Source organism: Coloeus monedula (genome assembly GCF_965178545.1).
Source record: "Coloeus monedula genome assembly, chromosome: 4".
NCBI lineage: Eukaryota > Metazoa > Chordata > Aves > Passeriformes > Corvidae > Coloeus > Coloeus monedula.
Genome location: NC_138784.1, coordinates 68,286,392 through 68,311,956, shown reverse-complemented (window position 1 = coordinate 68,311,956; position 25,565 = coordinate 68,286,392). Strand labels below are relative to the sequence as shown.

Genomic DNA, 25,565 nt, shown 5'->3' with positions numbered 1-25,565 from the left:
CATTTAAGAGTTGGACTCAATGATCCTTGTGGGTCCCTTCCAACTCAGAATATTCTGTGATTCTGTGGTAATTGTAACACTCTATGTTTTCCACAAAATGATACTGAGAATGCATTAAATTCTTTCCAGTGTTTTCTGGGAAATTCAGTAAATTTTTAGTGCTTGCAGTAATTTTTAGTGAAGTGACCTGGGGTCAGTATACAGCAGTGACAAATGTCCTAGTTCTCAAGATGCAGTCCATGAACACCCACTCTTATGCCATTGGGGCATGACATTCATGATACTGTCTTATGCATCAGGGTGACATTCTTATTGGATCACTGTCGTGTGTTTGCTCAGTGCTCCTTGCTCTTACTGTTTTTCTTTGCTTTTAATTTTTGAGCTGTGAATTACAAAGTTCTTCAGAAAATCAAGAAAAAAAAATTTAAAAAAAGGAAGTCACATTATTGTCATTTTACTGGTGGGAAAATTGAGACCTGACTGTCACATATAGTAAGACAATAACAAAGCTAGGATTAGACTGTCTCCTGGTTTACTTCAGTCTGTTTGGATCATGTTGCCTTCTTTACTGTACTCGTTTTATGGTCCCGTTGAGCTAAGTCATGAATCCTTTTTTTTTTTCACACAGGGGGGTAGTTTTTCATGGAGAAGAGTTTGTCAGGGGGGAATATATTGCATATCCCAGTGTGACAAACAGTTTACAACTCAATCTGGCTTTGTTCTTTGGGAACTGCAGTTGGGACTGTCATATGGGGAATTTACCCATACCAGTGATGAGCCTAAGCTTCTGAATTACAGTGTACATGCTTCACAAAGCCTTAATAAGACATTTTGATGCCCAGAAAGCTGTAATTTTATTGCATACCTTCCCTCAAGCATCAATATGATGAATATCTAGTCCTCAGAATAAAACAAGGGAAGAAAGCTGGCCTTCTCTTGCTGCATCAAGCAGCTGTTTAAAATCAATGTATTTTCATCTTAGTGCTTCTAGCACCTCTTACTCCTTTTAAATAGGAAGGGAGCAATCCCTTTCTTCACAGGCCTCAAATTCAGTGTGTGAGTGTTTTGAGACGTGCTGATTAGCTGATGTCCTTCACTCCTGGTAGGGACACACCCTGCTGGTGCTCCATGCACCTCTAGTAAAGCACTTTGGGGTGTCCTGTACCAGAGGCTGCACTGATAGAGAAGTGCTGAAGCATCAGGCATGGGAGAGGCTCCAGTGAAAGCCCCAGGGCTGCTGAAAGCCGACAGCCTCAATGGCACACTCAAGTGCTTGCTGCTGGCGTGAGCGTGGCTATCTTGGGGATGTGAAACTGGAAGGAGTCACGTTGGTCAATTGGTCTCACTCCCTGCTATCAGCATCAGCTACCTCATGGAGCAGTTATTCGTCTCATAACCCAGTCCAAAGCTGTTGTAAGTGGCCCTTTGGGATACTTCATGCAACTTCTTTAGGAATGTTGTTGCTGTGGAACAGATCCTTGTTACTACTCCGATGTTTCAGATTGGATTTTTGTTAAAATCTACAATCTATTATTTATATTTACTTATTAGCAGTTTATACCCATTTCCTCTGGCTGTTTATAATTCTGGTCTTCAGAGCCCTTTGATTGATTATTCCTGCATAATTTAACTTCTTTTGTTTTAGTGGTGCTTCCCAACTTCGTGTCATCTGCAGGGGTTGTTGGAGAGTTCTGGGATTTTACCAAAGCTACTGAAGGGTGCATGAAATAGGATGAGCTCCGACATTGTTTCTTGAGGAACCTCATGAGTAACTTTGTACCTCAAGTTCTTTACTTATCAGACCATTTTTTTTTCTTGTACTTCTGCCTGTTTTTGGCAGCTGAGCTAATCAGTTTCCATGTGACAATATAGTGAATACTTAAATGGAGCCCTGACGAAGAGCAGCTCTACCACCTTAATGTAATTCAGCTAGGTTATTAAAGAAAAGTACAATATTGAGCGGGATAATGGCTATTTACCAAATTATATTGTCTTCTCTACCACACTCCATTTTCATTGGAAACTTGTATTATTTCTTCCCTAACTAAAAACTTGTTTTGAAACCTTAAAAACAGATGAAAAAAGACCAGTGGGCTTTTAAATTGTTTAGATAGCTTGTGATCTTCCTCTTTTGTATTGTGACAATATATAGCATTTTCCACTCATTTTGTAAAGTCCTGCACCATCCTAGATTTAGTAGCCTAATTAGAAGTGATTCTTGAAAAAGCTGTACTTTCACACATTTTTTTTGTAATCAGATTTCACTGTTTTATTTTTGAGCACCCCTTCTCCTAAAGATTTATAATATTAAGTGTTAGGCTAGGAACAAAATCTGATAGAGAAAGATGCATACATAAAAATGAGTAAAATACCAGTATTATTAATTCATGACAGATGGCAGCTGAAATTTGGCTCTTAATGTTGGATCCAGATATTATTTATATATATATATATATATATACACATATATATAGCATCCACATATCAATTTATTTATGTATAAATAATGTATTAAAAAAAGTTACTCCCTTTTTCATTCCTTTCTTATAGTAAAAATGCATATTTAGAGGAAGGGAAAATGTTACTTTTAGAAATTTACTGCTCCTGATCTGGAAAAGACCTTTGTGGTTTTAAATGTTTTGTTTTAATCAGAAATCAATTTCCAGCTACCCTTTAAAGTGATACCTTATCTGTCCTACACTTATGTACTGCTTAATTTTGTACTCCTGGGAGGTTTTCTTTCTCTCTGATAAAAAAGAGCTTATTAACTTTTCATTTATTAGGAGAATTTAATTTCTTTCCCATTCCAAAATTTAAGAAAATATTTGAGGAATGATTTAAAAGTAATGGTAAGATTGTTTTTTTTCTTTTAATTGGGCAGTAGAAGATAAAATCTGGAAATCATGACAGTAGCTGACCTTTGGAATTTTGATATGGTTATTTTAAAAGGAAAATAAACTGAAGATTAAGAAAAGAAAAGAATCCTATTTAAGTATATAGTTCACATATTCCAACTAGTTGCATTCTTGCCTTAAATTCAGTAACTCCACTTAGCTATTCTAAGATTTCTCCAGACATTTCAGATACATACAACTATAAAGTATATTAAATATATAATTTGTACTGATGGTAACACAAAATGATTATGACTTTACAAGTCAATGTCGTTGTCACCTTTAGTATATAGGGCCTGGCTATCTGGGGTTTTTTTCCATTCCTTGAGGTTTTTACTTATTGAGAAATTTGGGAATAAAAGAGAATTTGTTAATAAGATGTTACCATTGTGAATAAAACATATAAATAGAAAAAAAAAAAAAAAAGAAAAAATGACCAACGTCAAAGCTTCAAACCATTTACAAGCTCAATGATTTTAAATCTGAAAGAAACTACAGGAATCTCCAGTCTTACTTTTTTGGCATATTGTGAAACTAAGTAACACATTGGAATAAAATATAATGGTAAAATTTAATTTCACCCCCTACAGAAAAGTCAGTACACATGTATAATGTTGCTTGTGCCAGTGTTTGAGGGAACCAGACTTGTGGCACTGTTACACAGCATGTCCTGTAATAAAAAAATGAAGTTCATGCTTTTTTGCTCAGCACATCAACTCATTATTTTATGCAATTTTGATGATGCAACTCATCAAATTATGCAATTTTCTTGATCTATTACAATTTAGAACTGACAGTTTCTGGGAATCTCTCATTTCTCATATGGTAAGCTAATAAATATCACTTTTACTCCCCCATATATAATTGCAAATTGATTTTCAAGTTAGATCACTTAGCTTCACTTTTCATTGTCTAATGTGGCCTTATATAATGCTAAATACTGAGGCTGTTGAGTAACTAGAGAGTAAAACAATTGATTTTTTTAATAATAATTGTCTGTGGTCAATTATCATAGAAGGGGGGTTGTGTGTATTTCAGCCTCGTAGGACAAACACTGATTCCCATGAAGGAATCTGTAGAAGAATTGAGGGTAAGTCAAGTCCATTAACACTTCTGAAGCCTTGAAGCAGATGTGTCTGTTTTTAACTCCTCCAGTTCTTCTGTGTAGTTGGCGAGGACAGCTGGGCATTTTCAAAAGCCTACAAAGGCACATCTTGTCTACCTCATTGGATTACTAAACTTTGGCCAAAAATCTCTCAAACCCCTTGAAGACCTCGAGGCTTTCCTGTAACTGATTCAGGGATCTTGGGCATAAAGTTTATGTACAAGAAAACTGAGGATCATATCTCAGCTCAGACAGATCTCCATGGCCAAATGTATTTGGAGATCCATGATCTTACATTCCTCTATCTGTTCCTTTTCATCAGCTTTTCTTCACTGGTAGCTTTTCATCAGCTTTTCTTAAACTTATCTGTGTTGCAGTGGAGACCAGACTGGACCTACCTTCAGCCCTTCATGATGTTTCCAGTACTTTCCTGTGTGCTTCCTGGCACTGTGCTCTGTGCCATCCACACACCCCTGGGATGGCTGATTGCATTTTCATACCTGGGTGCTTTGACCAGATCTTTCTGAGAAAATGCTCTGGGAAAGCGAATTTGTGCTCCAGTGCTGCAGTGCTGTTACACTGTCTTATCTCTGACTCCGTGTAAATATTGTTGCAGAGGGTTAAGGTTTAAGTAACTTAAACTACATTGTCTCTGCTAAGAGGTTTTTATCAGAAAGGTAACTGAGTTCACTTGAGAGGAAATTAATTTCCTTGCAGAAATCCAACATATCCATTTTCATTGAGAAGGGAAGAGAAAGAAGTAAAATCCAGACTGTTTCCAGATTGAGAGAAACAGTGACTGTAGGTTTTGGAAAATGATAAAGGTACTTGAGGGAGGCCACTTGCTTTTTGTTTTCCTTACCCATGTGGGACTGAGCCTGTGTTTGTCAAGCCACATCCTGCAAGGTGCCAACAGCTGGGTGAAGGGGAATATGACAGCAGTCAACTCCTCTTGCATGCCATTGAGTTGTGTGTCCTTCCTTGATGATGTTTTTATTTGTAATGCATATTATAATAATTCTTCATTCCTACACATTTGCTATTTAAGATTTTGTAAAGCATGACTGGAGACTACTCTAAAGCATTTGTGACTACTAATGACCTGCTGACTGGTGCCTGGGACTTCAGGCAATTTACTAATCAATATTTGCTTAAAAAGTAGTGTGATTTGTTGTGTTTTTATTATTAGTCATGAGAAATAACAATTGCTTTTTCTTGTCAAAATTAGAAGTACAAAATACCCGTATTTAACATGGGGATTCAAGAAGAATCTGTATTTAGCTTCTATTTTAAATTTAATAGAATCAGATGTACTCAGTCATATCCAGTTTTGACTGCTTAATTGAAATCAGTGAGGCAGAACCTGAACTGTTGTTCATTGACATTTCTTCACTAACACAATTTGGATTACAGTAACTGATAGTATTTTGTCATCTGGATTTATGTACATCAAAACCTATGTTGTAGAATTCTGCAGGGCAGATTAAAAAAGAAAGAGAAACAGTATCAGTATATACTGGAAATTATCTAAGGTCCACAGTTCTTCTCTAAACTTCTGTGTCATTTTCTCAGTAAACTCAGTTAATGTTGATGAGTGATGTTTTTAAACCATGCACTGTTGATTACTGTCAAATGTACTTTTTGTTCTACAATTTTCCCTTAAGCTGTCCTTAGTTTTTTGAACCTAATTATTTTCATTTGAAAATTGGCAGAAAGAGCTAAGTGTTTTTTTATAACAGTTATGCCAAGTCCACTGGACCAAATTCTTACAAATGTAATTTGCCTGGCTTTGCAATCAGTTTAGTTTCCAGATGATTTGGCTCATCATAACTTTGAGAGAAACACATAATGGTGACAAGGTGCCCTGGCCAGATTAACTGAATGCTTTTTAAAAGTACATGTAGCCAATGAAGAAATAAACAAGGATCAGCGGGGTAGATTTAAAGCCTCTTAACTTTTTGTAATGGGATCTTGTATTTGAAGTCATGTTCATTTCAATTTACATGCAAGGTCCTTCAACATGCATAAATCTCTTTAAACTGTTTATTCCTGGAATAATCTACAGTCACAGGACAGTGTATAATCTTCATAATCTTTGTCTTGTTTTAACTATGTTACAGATTTACTGGCCTGCAGCAAAAGAAAAGGTGGAATTATGCAAATTAGCTGGGAAAGATGCCCATGTAAGTATGATGTATGTTTTTTATTATTGCTGAGGATTATGCATATCTGTATATTTTTTATTAAATGCAAAAAATGCTTTAGTAAGCTCTTGTTACACTTCTTCTGAACTAATGTCCTAAGTGTTTCTTCTTAATTAAAAAACAAAGTTACAATTCTATTGGTTTTTAAATATTAATACTTAAAAAAATTCAATATTGCAGGCGTCAATCATGATATGTTGTTCTTTTATGTAATAAATGCAGCTGAGAGATGAATGGAGTTTCCTCAAAAATGTATACCAGGCAGTATTTCCCTGGAATCCTCTTTTCTCACATTAAAATGCTTCTTTTTTTCTTGGGTATATCCTGAATGTAACTTCATTATAATTCATTAAAGAAACAGTAGTAGAGCAGTGTACAAATCAACTTAATTTGCAGACAGCTGCAGTTGGGGTTAAAAAAAAATCTCAGACTCAATGGCTTTTGCCAGAAACCACAAATCTTCTTTAGGAAGTATATTTAAGGTACATACGTGTATACAATACAACTTTTATATGTTTTGTGCAGCACAGATTACGTCATATGTCTAGAGCCCACTATAAATGTAAACATTTCCTGGCTGTAAAATAAAATTTCTTCCTTTTCTCTCCAAAAAAAATCTCCAGCATGTCGGTTACCAAGGTATATTCCAGCTCAAAATGCTCTCAGCTCTCTGCCTGAAGAGTTTAGCTTTTTATTCTAACTTGTTACTACCCTTACCTTTACAGCAGCCAGAACCTAAACAATGCTGAGCATTGGAAATATTCTGATACTGGTGTATGTGGAAGATTTGTGCTGATCTATTTCTACACTAAGAGAAAAAGGAGAGGGTCCTGAGAGGGAAATAGTTGTTTCGGACTCTCACTTAGATGCAGGGTGATAGCTTGAACATATGAACACATCCTGTGTGTTCCCTCTGAAGTATCTGTTATGTGTTTTTGTATTAATTTCATTCTGGGGAAGGCTAAATCAAGGCTTTTCCACCAGCCCCATGTATCATCCTTGCAAGCATGCCTGTGCTACTTACCAACAACAGCATGGAGCAAGCCCAGCTAGAGCCAGGACGTCCCACTGGACTCAGAAATGACCAAATAAAAGTCACCAGTAAGATGTGGTTGGTGCAGAGACAAAGCATACCCTTGGAAGTGTGTTGAAGCCTTTCAGCCCACCACAGTTGCTTTAATCATGTGATCTTTGGTATTAAAGCATGTTCAGTACCCTGAGCTGGGAGCAAAGGCAGGAAGAGTGGTAGCCAGACAAACGCAGTGGCTCTGTGACCTCTGCCCAATTGTTGACAGGTGTTGTTTGCTACAGCACTGGCTGAACAGATACCCTCCAAACCGTGCTGTGAGCAGACAGCTTCTCGTGGCTGTAAGAATACAGCAGAATTAGGTTTGCAAGTCTGATTGATGAACTGCCTGGTAGATAGCCACTGTCAAGTTATAGTCCTAACAGGTTTGAACTACTTGTAAACAGTTTCTGCTACAGTAGTTTTGAGTTTAAATACACCAATGCTATGGCTGTAACTTATATAAGCTTATATGGCTGTAACTTATATTATATGTATAATGTGAAAGAGAAGAATAAACATTAAAAGTTACCTTTATCTTTCTTTTCCCAACAGACAGAATGTGCCAATTTTATCCGAGTTCTTCAGCCGTACAACCGGACCCATGTTTATGTCTGTGGCACAGGAGCGTTTCACCCTCTCTGTGGATACATTGAGCTTGGAACTCACAAAGAGGTAATTTAACTTTCTCACTAGTCTGACATGTCAAGGAATAGCCCTCATCTTGTGTAGCATTCATCATAGATTGGAAAATACTATGTGAGTGTGTAAAAAATGACCTGACAGCAGCTTGCATAAATAACAGGGTAAGTGGTGGATTCTGTGGGTCAGACGGGAACTCTTGTTCTCACATTTGGTATGTGCATATCACTTTTGAACAAAGCACTTTCCTCAGGCTTAATACACAAAGTTCTTCAGAATGACACTTCCATGTGATTAACTAAGTGAAGAGAACATCTAATCCAGATGTCTTCCTTTCTAGTAAGTCATTTCTGCACATACTTTCCTTATGCACATGCATTCAGAGTTCAAGATGAAACTTGTTCTATCTTTTAATGTACGTATACCTCAGAGGGTTTCCTATGCCTTGTGCATGAGAGTAATAAACACTTTGAAAAGGTTCTCTAAGCCTGAGTCCAGGGACAACATCTCAGAACTTTGCAGTGTGTTGCAGTCTGGTCACCAAGCAGGTCTTGGGTGTCCTCCATCACTAGTGGCATATTCCCGAGCCGAAGTTAGCAGCTGACTGGTCTTCATTTACTGGTGACAAAGAAATCACTATCCTAAGTGGTAAATGTTTGAGACCTAACCCCCACAACAGAAGAATTTTAGTGTTGTGTCAAGCAGCCACTTAGTACACAAGTCTCTTTTTAACTCCTATATGTATCACACCTTGGCTATATTTATCCCACTGATACTGTTCTCAGACAGTGTTGAGATGTGTGTGACCTGTCCGTCTGCTTGCCTGTGGTGCAGGCTTCCTATGCTGCTATAGAAATAGCTTTCTCTTTTCTTCAGGGCTTGGTGAAATTCTAGAATATAGGAAATGAGGTTTAAAGTTAATAAATGCAATAACCTGAAACAGAATAATAGAATTATAGAATGGTTTGGGTTGAAAGGGCCCTTAAAAATTATCTAGTTTCAACCTCCCTACCATGGGCAGGGATGCCTTCCACTAGACCAGGTTACTCAAAGCCCCATCTAGCCTGGCCTTGAACACTTCCAGGGATGGGGCATCCACAGCTTCTTTGGGAAATCTGTGCTGGGGCCTCACCACCTTCAAAGGAAACAATTTTCTTCCTGCTATCTTATCTGAACCTACCATATTTCATTAAAAGCCATTCCCCCTTGTTCTGTCACTGATACATGGAATCAAGGGAAGGTCCTCACGGAAAAAAAAGTGATTAAGCTTGCCCAGACTGAGACCCATAATTATGTACCCCACAATCTGTGGGTTGGATAACCAACCCAGAGGGGCTGCCTCTGCAACAGAAAACTGAAGCTATGAGAAATCTACTTGGTGGTGTTCTTTCCCTAATAAACCATTAATGCTCCTGGTATTGTCTGGTATATCCTGTATAATTTGGCTTACAATGAAATAATTTGTTGGCTTCTTTGCTTTGCTACTTTAAATATTCCAGTTGAAGCAACTGAAATTTTAGATCCCTTGTATCATGCTGGTTTCTTAGCTGAATGATCAAATACACAGCTGAATGGAACAGAACAGCTCTCAGCAAGAGTAGAAGTAAGGCTCTGGTTTACCTCTGGCTCATTAGCAAGATTCCGTATTCACTCTACCATTGCCCTACTTCATTTCAACTACTTCATTTGTGAAGGTTGTTTTCACCAGACCTTATGAAATTATGGATTTGGTCTGACTGTTCAGTCCGGCAGCCAGTCTAGACAAGGGGTCTGTCTCAGTTAGACAGGACCAATTACCTTAGAAAGGAAATGGAAGAAGAATCCTGGTATCGTGTTTCCTAATCCCCTCACTGTCTCCCAGTCCTGCCTCTCCCACATTCCTCCTGGTTGCTCAGCTGCAGTGGTAGGTTAGGCAGTGTTCAGCACTGCTTCTGCCTCTTCTGACAGAGAAGCTCTTCTACAGCCTCCTACTGAGTTATCAGCCTTGAATGGCATCAGGCATATTTTCCCTTTCCTTCTTGGAGCCCCAATCACCCTTCAGCCACCATCCTTCCACCACCTCTCCATATAAATGTGACAAGGCTGGAGGGTGCTGAGGATAGGCACAGTGATGTGAATTTGACAGGCAGTTGAAAATGTCTCCTTGTAGGAACTGAAGCCAGGAGTCCTACAGGATAAGTCAAAGCACTTTTAATGCAGATCCATTCTCTTAGTGTTTTTTCATTCTTCCGTCCCTCCCCTTTTTAATTTTTTTTTTTTTTTTAATTTAAATCTCTGGGTTATAAGAACAGATAATGGATGTCTGGTAATTAGCAACCTCTCTGGGTAGCTGTGGGATGCTTGGGAGAGCCAGGCCCTGAGATAGCCTCTCGGAGGCTGTGAAACCAGGCAATGCTCTGCTGACCTTTGAAAGCTGCTCGTGGATCTGCACAGTGCTCTCCTGGCCAGTGCCAGAGCTGTGAAAACAGAGGGGAAAACAGTGTGGATCAGGTGACTCAAAACCACAGCAGACACTGCTTTTGAAGCAGTACAAATCCCCAACAGAATCACACAATTAAAGGGGATTAAAGTCCTTGTCTTGTTATTGCTCGAGTCGCTGCCAAAACTTCTCTTGGCTGGTGAAGAAGAGGCTTGGCCCGGTTGGTGCTGTTAGCCACAGCTCTCTAAGGGATGCTCTTTTCTTTGAAAGCTTTGCCCAAAGTGAAAGCAGGAGGTTAATTCTGTGTGAATGCTTGGTAGTGTCCATTAGTTTGTCTGGGTGAAGTCTGAAATATTTGATGTTGATCTATAACTCCCTTGGTCCCCTGAGTATTGCTGGGCTTGCAGACAGCCTCTTCACATGTGATAAGGCAAGGGTTCCCTGAGCAGCTCAGGGTTGCATATCCTAGAACTAAGGACAATTGGACACCAGTGTAGCATTGTAAGGAAAAAAAAAAAATTAGTTTAGTTCTGTCCTTGCTCTGCTCACTGTAGGAGCCTGAGAATTTGGTTTGCTTGATATTCCACAGGTTTGGGAAGGTAACGAGTTTTTTGCTGGTTAAATTCTGCTTTGTATGAGCTAGGACGGCTGGAGGAAATTGAATTTATGTTCATAGATTGGAATTGATTTTTCTTTTCTCTTAAGGAGCTTAATTATTCAATATCCTGGGCTTTTGTCTTCTGAGCCTAGAGAGTTTAGGAGGCACCTCAATAACATAGAAAGGTTTGGTCATTTATAATCTGATGTGCATTAAGGATGAATTGAATTAATGTATTGTGAAGTCTAATCCTATGTGGCCATCTTTGGACATACTTGCTTGTCATTTGTACTCTCCAGGCCTCTTGCAAGTCAGAGGTATGGAAACAAATAATTAAAATCACTTTACCTATTTTAAATTGTTTAAACCATGGAGGTGTTTTGATTTTTTTTTAAACTAGCTTCTAAAGTTTTTTCTCTACAATAGACATTAAATCCACATTGAATGGATTTCTGAGTACTAGAGGGATTTTAAATATCACAGTAGATAGAAAAGCATGTTAAATGAAAATATGTTAAAAGCAATTCTCTAGGCAATCTCCCTTCTCTTAATGGCAGGACAATTCTGAAGATCAAGTCTCTATACCTGCAGAGAGTTCACTTTACTCCTCTGAGCTATCAATTTGCCTTCAGCAGGACTCACAATGGATTTCAGCTTAAGTGTGCTTTCAGGAAACCACTGAAAGGGGCAAGTAAAAGAGCCCTTGTTGGCAATTCAAAACTATAATAAAGCTTCAAATGGATGCTTACAGGAATTGACTTGTTGCTTACCCACTGAAAACATAGGCAATAATTTTTAAATAATTTATTTTCTTTATCTTCCTCTATGCCCTTGTTCTGTGGCCCAGGAATTAATCACATGGTATTTGGAAACCACAAGGAAAAATCTATTCTGATATCTCTTGTATCATTAGCCTTGTTAAAAATAATAAGAGAGAGCATATGCTCTTTCATTTTAAAAGAGTCTGAACTGTGTCTGCTGTGAACATTATTCAGCAGTCCCTGGAGAAATTTCTGAGTCAGCCAGAATCCCTTCAGGGTCTCCTGTTGCAACACAGTCTATCAGCACTTGCCCAAATAGAAGCCAGTGCCTTTTAAGTACAATCCAGCTTTTAATTGGAGTAGAAATGAACAATGCATCTCCTTTTTTCTGAAAATAATTGTATTTTTTTACAATTTGTGTTTCACTATAGAGTGACCAGGATACAGTAAAACACTGAATGAAAATATACAGATGTAAAACAGACACAGACTGTAAACATCAATGCTGAGATGACAGCTGCACGGTCTAACACATCTTTACTTTGTACATTAGCAGAACAGGCTGTCTAAGTGAGTTTTTCTCTGTAGCCACACCAGGATAATGAATTTGTGTTTATTCTCAGGAAATGGTATTCCGTTTGGATACCCAGAACCTGGAGTCTGGCAGGTTGAAATGCCCGTTCGATCCTCAGCAGCCGTTTGCTTCAGTGATGGCAGGTAAGGAGCCACCAGAGCCGGGTGCTTCCCTCAGACCTGTGATGGCTCAGGATGTGAGCCGGGGGGCTCAGCACATGTCACCACTGGAGCTCCTCTGGCACTGGTTGTGTTTCCAGTGCTGGTCCGTGCTCTCAGAGCTGGGGAAGCCTTCAGGCTGCAGACAGCACAGAGCTGGAAGGGCAGCAGTGCAAACAGAGGCATTAGAACGGCTGTAAAGCCTCTGTTAGCTGGGCAGGGAAGCAGTTTCATCTTCACCCAGTCATTGCTCCTTTAAGAGGACAACAAAAAAACCCGCATAGACAGAGAGTGTTTGAAGCCCTTTTGGGCCTCTTTCTGCAATTATCAATATGTTCTGCCCTTTGAAGTCTGCTGACATGCACTATTTCCATAAATACGTTTCTGAGGTTTCTATTTACTCGAGTAGCCACTTCTGAAGCTGGGAGCCGAGGAACAGATAGTGCACTCTGCCTGCTGCGTGCATCGCAGCACTGTGTGGTCTGACATTTGGGGCCGAGGAATGTCAGCTTGACCTCCGGATTTCAAATCACTCTAAGAGCTACTTTTGTCATGGTTTGGTTCATAGCTTTGGACAATTTTCATTTAACTTGTCTGTCAAGCATATGAATACAAGATAAGAGTGAAGCACCATGACGTTTTCATTTACAGCCAAAGAGCAGTGGTGACAATGCTTTGAAGTATCGGTCACTCTGTGTTATAAAAAGAATATGACTAATGTTCAGTCTTTATTCTCGGATAATAAGATAGATGATTTGTGATTCTGACCCTACAGATGGGGCAGGACTTCCTTTATTAAAAACAATAGATTAAAGCCTGTGCTTATTCTTCTCAGAGACCCCTAGTACTCTTTAATGACTGTGAAGTCTATTTTTAAAATGGGAATCCAGAAACTTTAACTTTTTTTTTTACTTTTTTTTTTAATGCAAGCAGTAGAACTCTGTGATTTATTACAGCATTTCCTAATTTCAGTAGCATTCTAGTGCTTTGACTGTTCTATTAAATCTTGTGAAATGAAGAAGCTGCTGTCCTTTAGCTACCTAAGACATGAACTTTGCTACGTAACAATTTTTTGCTCTAGATAAAATTAATGGTCAGGGTATTCTAGTATCCCTTTTTTGATTGTGCCTGGTGTCAAGTGCTTCACAATAATGTACAAGGAGTACTGTAAAGAGTTACAGGCCTGACCAGAGAATGTGTTTCTGCTCTATCTTTGGATGCTTACCTTATTCCCAAATGAACGAGGAGAGCAGTACAGTTCATGCATAAGATGCTGCCCTGGAGCTCAGGTGAGATCATTTCCCATCTCTGCCACTGATGAGCAGAGTAACCTTGGTGTGTCACTTCTCTCTGTCTACTGCCAAATGGCAGTAAAGATTACTTGTATCCTTCAGAGAACACTTTTTATTCAGTTATACATTTATGAGCTAAGTAATATCTAACTGTATTTTCACTCATATATGTAAGTTAATGCAACTGAGTAATTTTCATTCTTTGTAGAAATAGGTAATCTGAGTACTACATGACATATCACTTCGAGTAAATCCCACAGATAAATTGGAAAAACTAACCCTTTTGACTGAAGAATCACCTGCTGATCATCCATCCTCTATTACAAATTACCACTCACCAAAACTGTTCAGGACATAGCAGGAACTTGGAATGGGAGATACCAAACACTGAGAGAAGTGCTGAAAATGCCTTGTCAGCAGAGCCTAAGCAAGGATGGAGAATTTCTGTTGGCCCTTCAGATGTATCGATCACCGAGTGCCTGTCAGTTAGCAAACACCAATTACCCTGCCCATTCCTCATTATGACAAATACCTTTCAGAATGCACTATTGTTTCTTTACAAAGGCAACATGCTGTCTGAAAGATGTGCTTTCCACAACTGTCATGGAAATAATACAGAAGTAACAATAATAATGAGGTAAAAAGAAAGATGATTGATCTTTTTTGGACAAATAAAGTGCTTGTGGATCATGGGTTGTGGGTTGGTTTGTTGATTTTTTTTCCTCCTTGATCTTACTTTTTAAGTGCATTTACATCTTTCGCAAATGAAAGCACAAACATCAGTGTTGAATGGTATTTATTCAGCATTCACTCTCAACAAAGGCTTCTCTCTATAAGATCTTGTGAAATGTTTCAACCCAGGAGTATCAGAAACCTTGGAGAAGGAACTTTTGGGAGGGGATTTTTATGTATCATGTAGCTTTTTATAAGATTATCATTTGCGAACATGAACTTTTTTGTTTTTATGAACCCTAGGGATTTATTTCTGCAAGTCATGAAACAAAAAAACCCCTCTTGCAACCAATAAAGCTATCTGGTTATTTTACAGAAAAAATGGAGTGTTTTAAAATGCACTATGTGGTAAAAAAAAAAGTTCACAATGATACTGTTTCTTTGCTTTTTTTTGAAAAGTACTGAGATCTGAAGGGAAACAGAAAAGATGGTGCATTTCTTTGCGTTTTCATTGCCCACAAAAGTGGCAGAAGAGCAAATAGTGACTGCAGTTGCACTGTTACAGATGTAGTGTCCTTGTGAGGCAAATTTTGTCTGCTTTATTCAAGCAAGATGTGTCAGTTATTTTAGTAGACCACTGAGACCACTCAGTGTTAAAATGATGATGATTTGTGTCTGTAGCCATATTCCTGGCATGAACACAAATTCCCTGCATTTGTGCCTGAATTCCACTTCGTGAATTAAGTGTTGGATGGAGATCCTTGCACCAGGAGTGGGCCAAGCTGCAACATTCCGGTGGGGAAGCATCCATCCCATTTTTCTAGCTCAGGAGCAGCAAAGCCATTGGGGCTGTGGCAGCTGTGGGGCACAAGAGATAGCTGGAGTTGATAGATGGCCATGTCCTCACCGTGGCTCCCAGGTACATGGGACAGGGTGTTCAGATTAAATAGACCTTTTTACCCTTAAGAGCCCAGTACCCATTAAAGCCTGGAAAATTTACTTTTCTGAATGCCTAAAAGATCTGAAAATTAGTCTTTGACTATGCTATTTCTCAGACATATAATTACAAATACCACTCTGATTTAAGTGTAAGTAAATTCCCAGAACCAAAAAACCCATTAAAATGGGACCCAATAATGTTTTAAAGCATTAAATTAGTTCATAGACCAATTAAACACAGGTGTTGTTCACCCAACAAAATGTAAATAGTTTTAAATTTTTTGTGCCACAGTTGTAGGAAACCTATTTCTTTTTCATTTGCAGATGAGTATCTTTATGCTGGAACAGCTTCTGATTTCCTTGGCAAAGACACTGCTCTGACACGTTCTCTGGGCCCTTCTCACGACCACCATTACATCAGAACTGACATTTCTGAACATTACTGGCTTACTGGTAAGATCCCAAACATATGCTGTTGTCATTTGCATTGTTCCTGCCTCTCTGAAGTTAATAGCTCTGTCCTTGTATAAATATATGTCCAGTAACTATAAATATAGATATTGTATCATGGAGTCTTTCGATTATGTAGGCTTTTTTTAAAAAGCTCAGTGGAACAGAAATACACTTGAGAAAAGTCACAGAGGTGAAAATGCTAATTAAGGGAAGAGTAGGAGCATAAGACCTAATCATAGTTTCCGTCTTTGATCTGTATATTGGTGTATAATCCTACAATTGCAATAATACCATGACTTAAGTGCTTCTATATCCAGTCTTGTTGGAATAATTTTTTTAACTGTTTTTTTTCCAATCATTTGTTAAAAGCTGTCCCATGTAGCATGTTGAAACAACAGACTAGAAATTCCACATTTTTTGGTAGGAGGTGTTTTTTTCTTTTCTTTTCCTTTTTTTAAGGGAAAAATACCCTTTGTTGCTGTGAGGATCATTTTAAAACCACTAAGGGCACACTAAAATAGCTTCCCAAGCAAAACACTGCTTTTTCTTGCCCGTTTAAAAACATTGTGAGCTAGTAAACCCTCTAAAAAACTGGCTGCCTTTGCACCCAGCCAGTCTCAAACCACACACAGAGTAACATGGAAAACTTCACTCATAAGCTAACCCTGCTCAATTAAAGCATCCCCCTTTTAGCTGTCAACTGTCTTTAAAGATGTGGCAACACTGGCCCTGGCTCAGGATGCCTGTGTAACTATTATGGGTACAGTGTAAAGCCAGGGCCTGCTGACCACAGGGTTAAGTTGTCTTCCCAGCAGACAACTTCCAAAAAGGATAATTTTGCCTCTTAACTCTTTGAGACTTCAACAAGAGGAAATGTTCTTTTTTTCCTAATACATTTTCCCTACACCTTCTCTTCTTCTGTATTATTGCCTTAAATTTCTAGTTAGATATAATGCCATAACCCCAGGATTTCTGCTATGAGATGAGGAGGAAAAGGAAAAGCCACTTAAAAGTAATTTTTACCTTTCCAAATAGGCGACAGAAGAATGTCCCATCTGACTCTGCTGACCTATCCCACTTCCATTTCCTGTGCTCAAAATCTTTCTTGTCCCATCCTCCTGTCTCCTCTCTCTCGTTTCCACACACCCCTTGTGCCCTGCAGACCAGAATTGGACTGTGATATGGACCAGGATGGGTCCTTCCAGCAGTCAGTTCTTTAAATCTAATTACCCATGCAAGTGCATATCCAGTTTTATCACTGGTGGCCTGCAGATGCTCAGCATGGAGAGGTGGCTGGGTAGCTGCTTTCCTAAGGGATGCAATAATAAGCTAAAAAGAAAGATTTACTGTGGTTTGGCCCTAAGGAGCATCTGGTGTTACCATTAGAATAGATCCACCTTGATGAGTATTACAGGGTTCAGTTCCTAGTCCAAAAGAACTTGTAGCTTAAAAATCCAGTTCCAAACATTTCTTTCTCTTGTTATTGTTTCTTCATGAGCAGTTTGAGGCAAGGGAAGAGTACAAGCAAACAGAATAAACTGTAAGTTTGAGAAATGTTTAGATGTTTTAGTTTGGAGACTGGGTGGGGGGTGTCTGCCTTTCCTCACTCTTTTAGATTGATTCATGAATTACTCTGTTTTCACTTAGAGCATCTGTATTTGTGAAAGTTTTCTAAGGAGAAGTATATTAATATGTCTGGGTCTGAAAAACAGCTTTAGTGTGCTAGACTGTGAGGTGAAAATTGCCTCACACTGTATAAACACTGAAGACCCCATATATTCTTCAGGTTTACCTCGTTTCCAGCCATATAAAACCCTACAGCCACAATTCTGTCTAAGACTTCACAAACACAATCCATTCAGTGTTATACTAAGAGGTATAGACATAAACTAGGTGCTTTTAATATTTTGACACAGTGCTTTTAAGGCTGGAGAAAATTTTAAGTGCAACTTCAAATGACAGCATCATTTCTGCAATAAGCCATAGGGTGGCCAATATATTTCCAGTTTATTATGTAATGTTACCAATTACATACTTTGTGCTTTCAGCCAATATTGGTATAAAGAAAATATTTACTTGATTTCAGGTTTAAAACTCCCATCTCATCTAAATCCCCTCTTCCCTAAATCTACCATCCATTTACCAAGCATGTGTTAGACCTCCAGGAAAAGTTGTACATGCTTGAATAATTATACAATTGAAAATAAATTATTACCATGCATGACTCATGTTTTACTTAGGATAAGCATAAAACGTACAGCTTGTTTTCTTCCAGAAGGCCAAGGAAGTTTTGCTGTAATGCACCTCAGTATTTTTAAAGTTCAGTCTTATTCTGTTTCTGGAAACAGAATTATCCTTCCCTGAGGAAAGGGAGGTAAAGACAAAGCATGAGGGAAAAATGCGTGGGATACCTTCCAGTTCCTTGCAGGGCATCTCTATCTTGACTAATTAAGACATGTCCTAATCTCAATGACTGAATAGCAGCTCCACAAAGGGGAAAAGGAGGAAGGCAGCTAATCTTTCCCATGACTCAGGCTCACACGTGCTCATACTCCCGCAAGGGTGGCACTGGAGCAGAGGGGAGCAGGGCTGGGGAATCAGGCGTTCCCACAGCTGCTCACCGGAGCTGCCTCGCCTGGGGATGGGGCACGTGGGGCTGGTGGCCCCTCTCCGGATGGCAAAGCCGCCTACTGGAACCGAGTCTGCCCCGTGCCAGCCCCGTGGGCAGGGGAGAGCATCCCGCCAGCCCTGCACACAGGCATCCACTGAACAGCTGCACATTCCTCCCTCCCTCTGAGGAAGAGAAGGCCATAGCTGGAACGAGGGCTTCCTTGAATTTCATTCAACTCTTTTTTTTTTTCCTTTTCACTTTTTTCATAGCAATTTAGCCGTCTTTTCCAGGGCAAAGTCTTGCAGGCAATGAGTTCTTTATATCCTGCGAGCTTTGGATGGGATTCAGCTCCCTTAGCTCTAAAAGGCAAAAGCTAGCATCCTGTCTGAGCTCAGTCCTTTTGCTTGCCTCTGTAATTTACTGAGAGAGGTGGCACTTCCAGAGGGTGACACACCCCACCTATTGTAGGAATCTGTCTTAAAATAGGATTATTCATTGCCACTTTTTCCCTCCCTGAGAGAAAACCTGGCTGAGAATGGCTTAGGAGCTTGACTTCTAGGTGGTTATGGTAAATAAGGTAAGCGCTGTCCTTTGCATTCTGTCATGCCACATATTTCTGGCAGTCCAACTACACAGAAGTGCTGCCTCCCACTGCTTCCAGGTTGCTTTTTCGTTTCTTCATGTACTGGGACAGCCACTCCTTTGTTGTCCCCTTTTTCTGAGTCTTAACTTCTGCGTAGGATGCACTGCCTAAAATAACTGCTGGTTTCAGAAGGAGGTGATGGCCAGCAGGTGACCAACACAAACCCTGCAGTGAAGGACCAGCTGTATCAGCTTTTCCCACCAGGCCACATGAGCATGTTAAAAAAAGCACAAGCAACACCTGTACCATCTATTGCCAGAGCTCATGATGCCCTTAATCCCCACTGTGGTTACATACAATCTAGCTGTGAACTTAATATGTGGGAAAATCTTCTGCTGAAGCAAATAGTGCGGGGGATAGCCTTGTCTATGAGAAAACAAACGGTGGTTTAAAATCATCATCATTAGTTTTTTCTCCCATGCAAAGAATCCAAAAGCCTAATTCACAGTTAGTTGCAATGTTCTTCTGTATGTTGGATAGATGGGTTAGAAAAGATGAGACCAAGATCTCACTCGCAGAACATAAGGTGCTTTTCATATCATAATCTCTTCCATTTAATTGTTTTCACTTTGTATCTTTTACAATGTATTTTTGTTTGGATCTAACTTTCAACTACAGTGTTTTCAGCTGTGATTTAAAACTGTTAAATATTAGTGTTTCTTTAATTTGTTAGAGATTCTTCTAAATCTGTTCCAGGAATTGGTATTGAGACATTTATTTTTGCATTTGGCTTGCCAAGTAAAGCACTGAAGTTTAATCTTAATACCCCCATATATTCAGTGTTTTGTTTGGTGAATGTGGATTAAAAAAAAAAAGGATGTGAATTTCAAAAACGTGGTATAGAAGTATTTCACAGGTTTCTTCTTAAATGGCTATTTAACTAACCACATGTGTAAGAAACAGTACTGGAAGCATATTTATGTATTTATTCATGCTTAGAGATCTAATCTTCAAAGTAGCCTTACAGGCCCTGAGGGGTAATTGAATATTTTCCTCAAGATCATTTTGAAATCCTGACTTAAATTTATAGATCTTGATGACTGCATCATTTCATTTTTTCTGCTGACACCATTCTCTAGTGTCAAAAGGTTTAAAATGGAAGCAGCACTGGCTGTTTTCACCCATAAATTTCGTCTTCTGTCACAAAGGTGCACACTGAGCACTTAAACACATCCCATTTTGTCTCAGGCCCTTTGTCTCAGACTGCAAACTTTTGAATCAAGCACTCTCTTTTTCTTCTTTGTATACTGTAGAGTTCATGGTGAAAATTCCTCAAGGCTAATATAAAGTAACAATCATTATGAAAAGGACAAAGGCATGAAGATGTATTGAAAGCTGATAATAGTATTCCCCCATATAAACAGTGTGCTCTGTTTGCTCTGCATTCTTACACCACCCTCCTTATTGCTTTCTACTGCAGCCTACCTGATAATGGGGGACAAAGACTGTGTATTTTATTGCTGAAAGAATGTATTTTAGAGTCAAGGGTCTCTTTGCACTATATTTGTATAGCCACTTCTGTTTAAAGAAAAACATCATTGATCCAAGTGCCCTCAGAAGAGCTCATCTATTGTAGCACACTGGGGAATGTCTCAAAAATCACTGCCCAAGTAGCTGGTTCACTTGTGCAAGGCAGTGTTGTTGCCTGCTCTGCTCCAATCAGGGACCCTTGGATTGCTTCAATTTCTGATTTTAGTGCAAAATTTAAAGGCAAAAAACCAAAAAATCCCAACACTGGAAACAAAAGCCCTCAACTGGTGAGCAGGTAGAGCAGGATTAGAGACCATGGATGAGGGAGCTTGGGAAGACGGTGAAGAACATCTTGGCCCAGTAAGCATGCCTGAAAGATGCAGGCAGATACCCAAGCTTGCCTTGGAAGAGACCAGGAATAATATAATGGCCCAGCATGGCAAGACAAGGCATTTCTTGCAAAAGCAGATTTAAATAACCGAAACAAACTATTACACTGATATAGCCAGTTTGTTTTCAAGCACAGGGAACTGTGTCTGTAAGACTGACCAGCCAGTTTTGGAGTTGCTGTGCTAACTGGGGAATCCCAGCATGGCACTGTGTTGGATTTGGTAGATGTAGTCAGATTGCTGTATCAGAGATACATAGGAAACATTCCTTTGCAAGCTCTCTCTAGTAAACAGTAGTGTGTTTCTGTATTCATAACTTCTGCAATGAGTAATTAATTTAAATTCTACCAGGTGATTTCAGAAAATCTACTTAGCTTCATTTTGGTGGCAAGAGCAGTAAGGTAGATTCATGTAGGCTATACTTTGTACTGAGAGTTACCCTATTTTCAGACAGAGAATGATAACCAGTGCTGCATACTTTTGAAAGTATATATATATATATATATACACAAAAACATCAGCCTAAGAGTAAATACTTCAGACTTCATGGCGGTTTTCACTTGGAGTTAGTAAGAAACTTGCTACTACGTATCTATATAATGATATTTTCATTTCACTGGAAGATGCAACTAAATGCAGAGATTTAAAAGCAAGCTCTAAGGCTTTTCTTCAGATTTTTAAACCCCCCCCCCTTTTTTTTTTTTTTTTAATTTCTAGGAGCAAAATTCATTGGAACTTTTCCTATCCCAGATACCTACAACCCAGATGATGATAAAATCTACTTCTTTTTTCGAGAAATATCACAAGATAGTGGCACATCTGACAAGACAATCCTTTCCAGAGTTGGGAGAGTTTGTAAGGTGAGGACTGTATCTTTTTATTTTATTTAAATATAGAAACTAAACAAGTTTGGTTTATTTCTGTGAGAACTGTGTTTTCCACTTTGTTACCCAAATGAGCCTACATATTAATTTTTCTGGACACAGAGTAGTAATGCTATCTGAAATTTACTCGTAGAAAACATAAACTTGATATTGACTGTGTACCTATTTTGAAAAAGGTACTATGTTTATAAATTATAATGCTGTATCCAAAAGATGAAGTATTGACCTTCAGAAATGCAATGATGTCCTGCTTTGTTTCATGAGCTTTCAGTAAGGACTGGTGTGTCAAAGTGTACACAGTGGCAAGGTATTTGGAGTTTTATGGAAAGCACCCTCTGAATGTGTGGATATGCAAACCTATCCCTTCAGCCTGGCTCTGTACATCATTCCTGGGCATTACTGAGAGCTGGGGTCAGTCATTTGTTTCTGCACATTCCTGATAACCAGCTGGGGTGAAGGGAGGCTAAGAAAGTATACAGTTTCTGAGTTACATCCACATCTGCCTGGAGGTTTCCTCCCTTGGGAAGAAGAGCAATCCTTGACCCATTGACCAGGAGGAACCAGACCTCGGGTCTGCTGCAGTGTAAAAAGTTCATTTGGCTGGTGCCTGACCTCCTTTAAATGATTGCTCCTTCACATTCTCCTTCATTATGCTTGGGTTTGCCCCCTGTGGAAGGTTTGTGCCCCGATGGTATATACAGACTTGGGCTTTTATGAACTGTGCTCTTCTTGGAGAAGCATCTTTGTCAAGGGCAGAAGCCTCCTCAAAAGGTAATGAAAAGAAAAAACAGTTCCTGCACATGAAGACAGCAGTCAGTGTAGTTTGCTGTTTAACAGCCTGATGGATTTACTGAGGTCTCTAGCCACAGTGGCAGAAGTGTCTGTATACTTTTGTGTCAAACACACCCTCTGTCCACTCCCCTGTTCCCTAGGACATTCTGTTCCTGTCTTCTGTAGGAACAGAAGCAGTCAGTATAAGTGCTTCCGCCCTGTCCTGAGATCCTCAGGAATCGCTGGTAAAAGTCATGAAAATTGAATTTGAAAGCTGCCTTCATATTAGTAACATAGTAAACATAAGCTTTGAGCAATGTTCTTTCAGGTATCAGCAACACCACAGCAGTCACACAAGTAGGTACATTTCTATGATCTTTTGTTCAGAAGCTTTATCTGACTTCCATTTTCTGGGCAGTGTGACTCTGCTGGCAGTGAAAATTATGTTCTCGAGAAATTTGAAAATTAGTAAATGAACAAAAGCATTCGTGTTCTGAAATAAGATGTGTGTGGGAGAAGAGCGCTCATTTAGCTGTGGCTACACTCTGAAAAACAAAGAGTGACAAGTGTATGGATGTGTAAATCTACAACTGCTCTGCAGTCCAGCTAACGCCCAGCTCCAGCTGAGATTTCAGTGGCCACAGCCATTTCACACTTCTGTCCTTGACCTAAAGTGTTAAGAAAACAAAACATTCGTCCATAAATCAGTTCTCTAGTAGGTTTTTAGCTAGACGAAAGAATGGATAATCTTTAGTTGGGTATTTCACAGCAGTGTGATTAATGGCAGAATGGAAATGCAAACATACATGATTTGCTGCTAGACATGGCATTTGCTGATTATGAGAAAGCACTTAATGCATTAGGAGAAATTGATAGACAACATTTTCAAGCCAAGGTACATGAGAGAGTATAGTAAACTAAGATATATTGGCTACACATCCCCAGCATCCTTTACCTAGAGAAAAAAGGAGATAAGCTATCATAATAAAAGCAAATGTATTGTAAGGAAATCCTAATGACTGTGTATAATCATACCTCAAATGAGAATGAAATCGTAGAGTAATCATGTTAACAGGAAAAATGTCATGAATTTTATTTTTAGTAGTCAAAGCAAAACAATGAAAACCGATAAGCACGGTGATTATTATTAATAGTTCTGCACTGTCTTCTGTATTTACTGAGCACTTCCCACTGGTTGCAGAATTATTTTGATAATCCAGACTCTTGGGGTTTTTTATATTTGTCTTAATTATCAACAAATTAAAAAAATACTGCTAATTATTATAATAAATATAGAACTATTATGAGTATTTAATACAAATTAAAATCTGCAAATAGCCTTGTCTGTTTATGGACTGAAATATTTTGTATCTGTGCTGTGGTATGAAACATCTGCTGTGCTTAATTGTCTCTGACACGGGAGCAATGCCTTTGATTGCAACACCTGATAACAATTTCTACTTACACTGTCTCATTAATGGGACCTGTACTGCACAAAGTTAAGCCTTTGCCCCCTTTCCCTGTTTAGCAGAGAATAACAGTGAATGGGAGGAGCTCAGCAACTTCTGAAATAATTTGCTTGGTGTAAACACAGTTTTTTCCTACTAGAACTCAATTGCTCCCTACCTCACAGTGCCTTAGGGCTCATGTCCATTAATGCCAGAAACACATGCTGAAATTAGAATAGGCTTTGTTTTTAATAAGAAGCTTAGTCAATGCAGCCTATTTGGCTAATTTTCAAGGGTTCAACAATATGGTCTCTCAGTGATCCTCTCCCTTAGGGAAAATCTTCTCTGGAAAGCATTCCCCTTTCCCAGCTACTTTCAGACCCAGAAGACTGCAATGCTCCTGCTGGCAGCTCTTTGCCCAGAGTCAAACAGCTGTCACTTGTCCTGTTCATCAGACCATTCGTGTCCTGCAGCCTGTGGTGCAAGAACGCAGACGCTGCAGCTCTGCACACCACTCACCCGGGTTTACGTCATCTGCTCTGTGTCACTGAGGGATATCACTGGCACTGGGGAGGAAGTGCTTTTTCAACAGTCACTTTCAGAACCAGTTGTGTCATTTATCATGGCAAATGGCATTTCCTGGTTTTGGTTTGAGTGAGGCAGAAAAAGTATCATTGCCCTGTCTGCAATACCTGATATTACTTATGGTACGTTCATACTTACATAAATTGCAATGTTTGGGGTTATTTGCTTTCTTTTCATGTAAGGGCATAACCAAAAAGAAAAACTACTACTGAAGATTAGCTGGCAAAGTTTATTTCTTTTTTAAAATTCATTCAGTTACACACGTATATTAAATGATCATGCAGACCTTAACTTCTTAAGGTCATGGATCCATTTATTTCTACTTCTAGAAATGCAGGCCTAAGCTTTTACAGCTACGCTGTCTTCAAGCCCACAATGCTGAACTGCTTTGCATCAGGTAAAGACAGGACACAGTAATTACACATTAAGCAAGATTTTGGAAAAAAAATACAGTTGCAGCATCCATGCACTGTGCCCTGTGCAGTCCAGTAACAAGTCAGCTACATTTTTGTACATATCCACCACTAAATGATGGCAGAATTGTAATTCTATTTATCGACAACCTCATATATGTACAAGTATAGCCCTAGAAAAGATCAAATTTTCCCTCCTATTTTCCCCTCTCAAATAAAGTGAGAAGTAAAAATCTAACCTGGAGGAGTCACAGAAAAGGTTTCGAAGAGGGAGGAAAGTTGTTGGAGCTTTTGTTTGTGTGTTATCTATATAGAAACACATCTTTTCATAGTTACAACCTCATCCTATTGGAATGGAGTGGAAATTAGCCAAAAGCAGTAGTCTCTCTGCTGCAATATGAAAATCCTGTTTATTATTACAGTGGTTTGCATTTGCTGTGTTACAAGCTTCTCTTTAATGATTTGGGTGATGTATTGCAAAAGTTATAGCATGCAGTCTTAGAGCCTGGTTTCTGAGACCTCAACTGCCAAGAAATCAGACTTCAGCCCCTGATGTTTTCCCATATTTCCCAAA

The 25,565-nt window shown here is 39.0% G+C and overlaps 1 protein-coding gene across 1 annotated transcript in view; it reads left to right on the top strand.

The window, feature by feature from the left end:
- The window catches only part of SEMA3D (semaphorin 3D), a gene marked incomplete at its 3' end in the record, with an annotated part of 88,318 nt that overhangs the window by 20,781 nt on the left and 41,972 nt on the right, over positions 1-25,565 (top strand). The window contains exons 3-7 of the mRNA XM_082280618.1: positions 6,120-6,182; positions 7,825-7,944; positions 12,313-12,406; positions 15,649-15,777; positions 21,608-21,750. Of these exons, the coding sequence (XP_082136744.1) occupies positions 6,120-6,182; positions 7,825-7,944; positions 12,313-12,406; positions 15,649-15,777; positions 21,608-21,750 (549 nt within the window). The remainder of the gene's footprint in view (positions 1-6,119; positions 6,183-7,824; positions 7,945-12,312; positions 12,407-15,648; positions 15,778-21,607; positions 21,751-25,565) is intronic.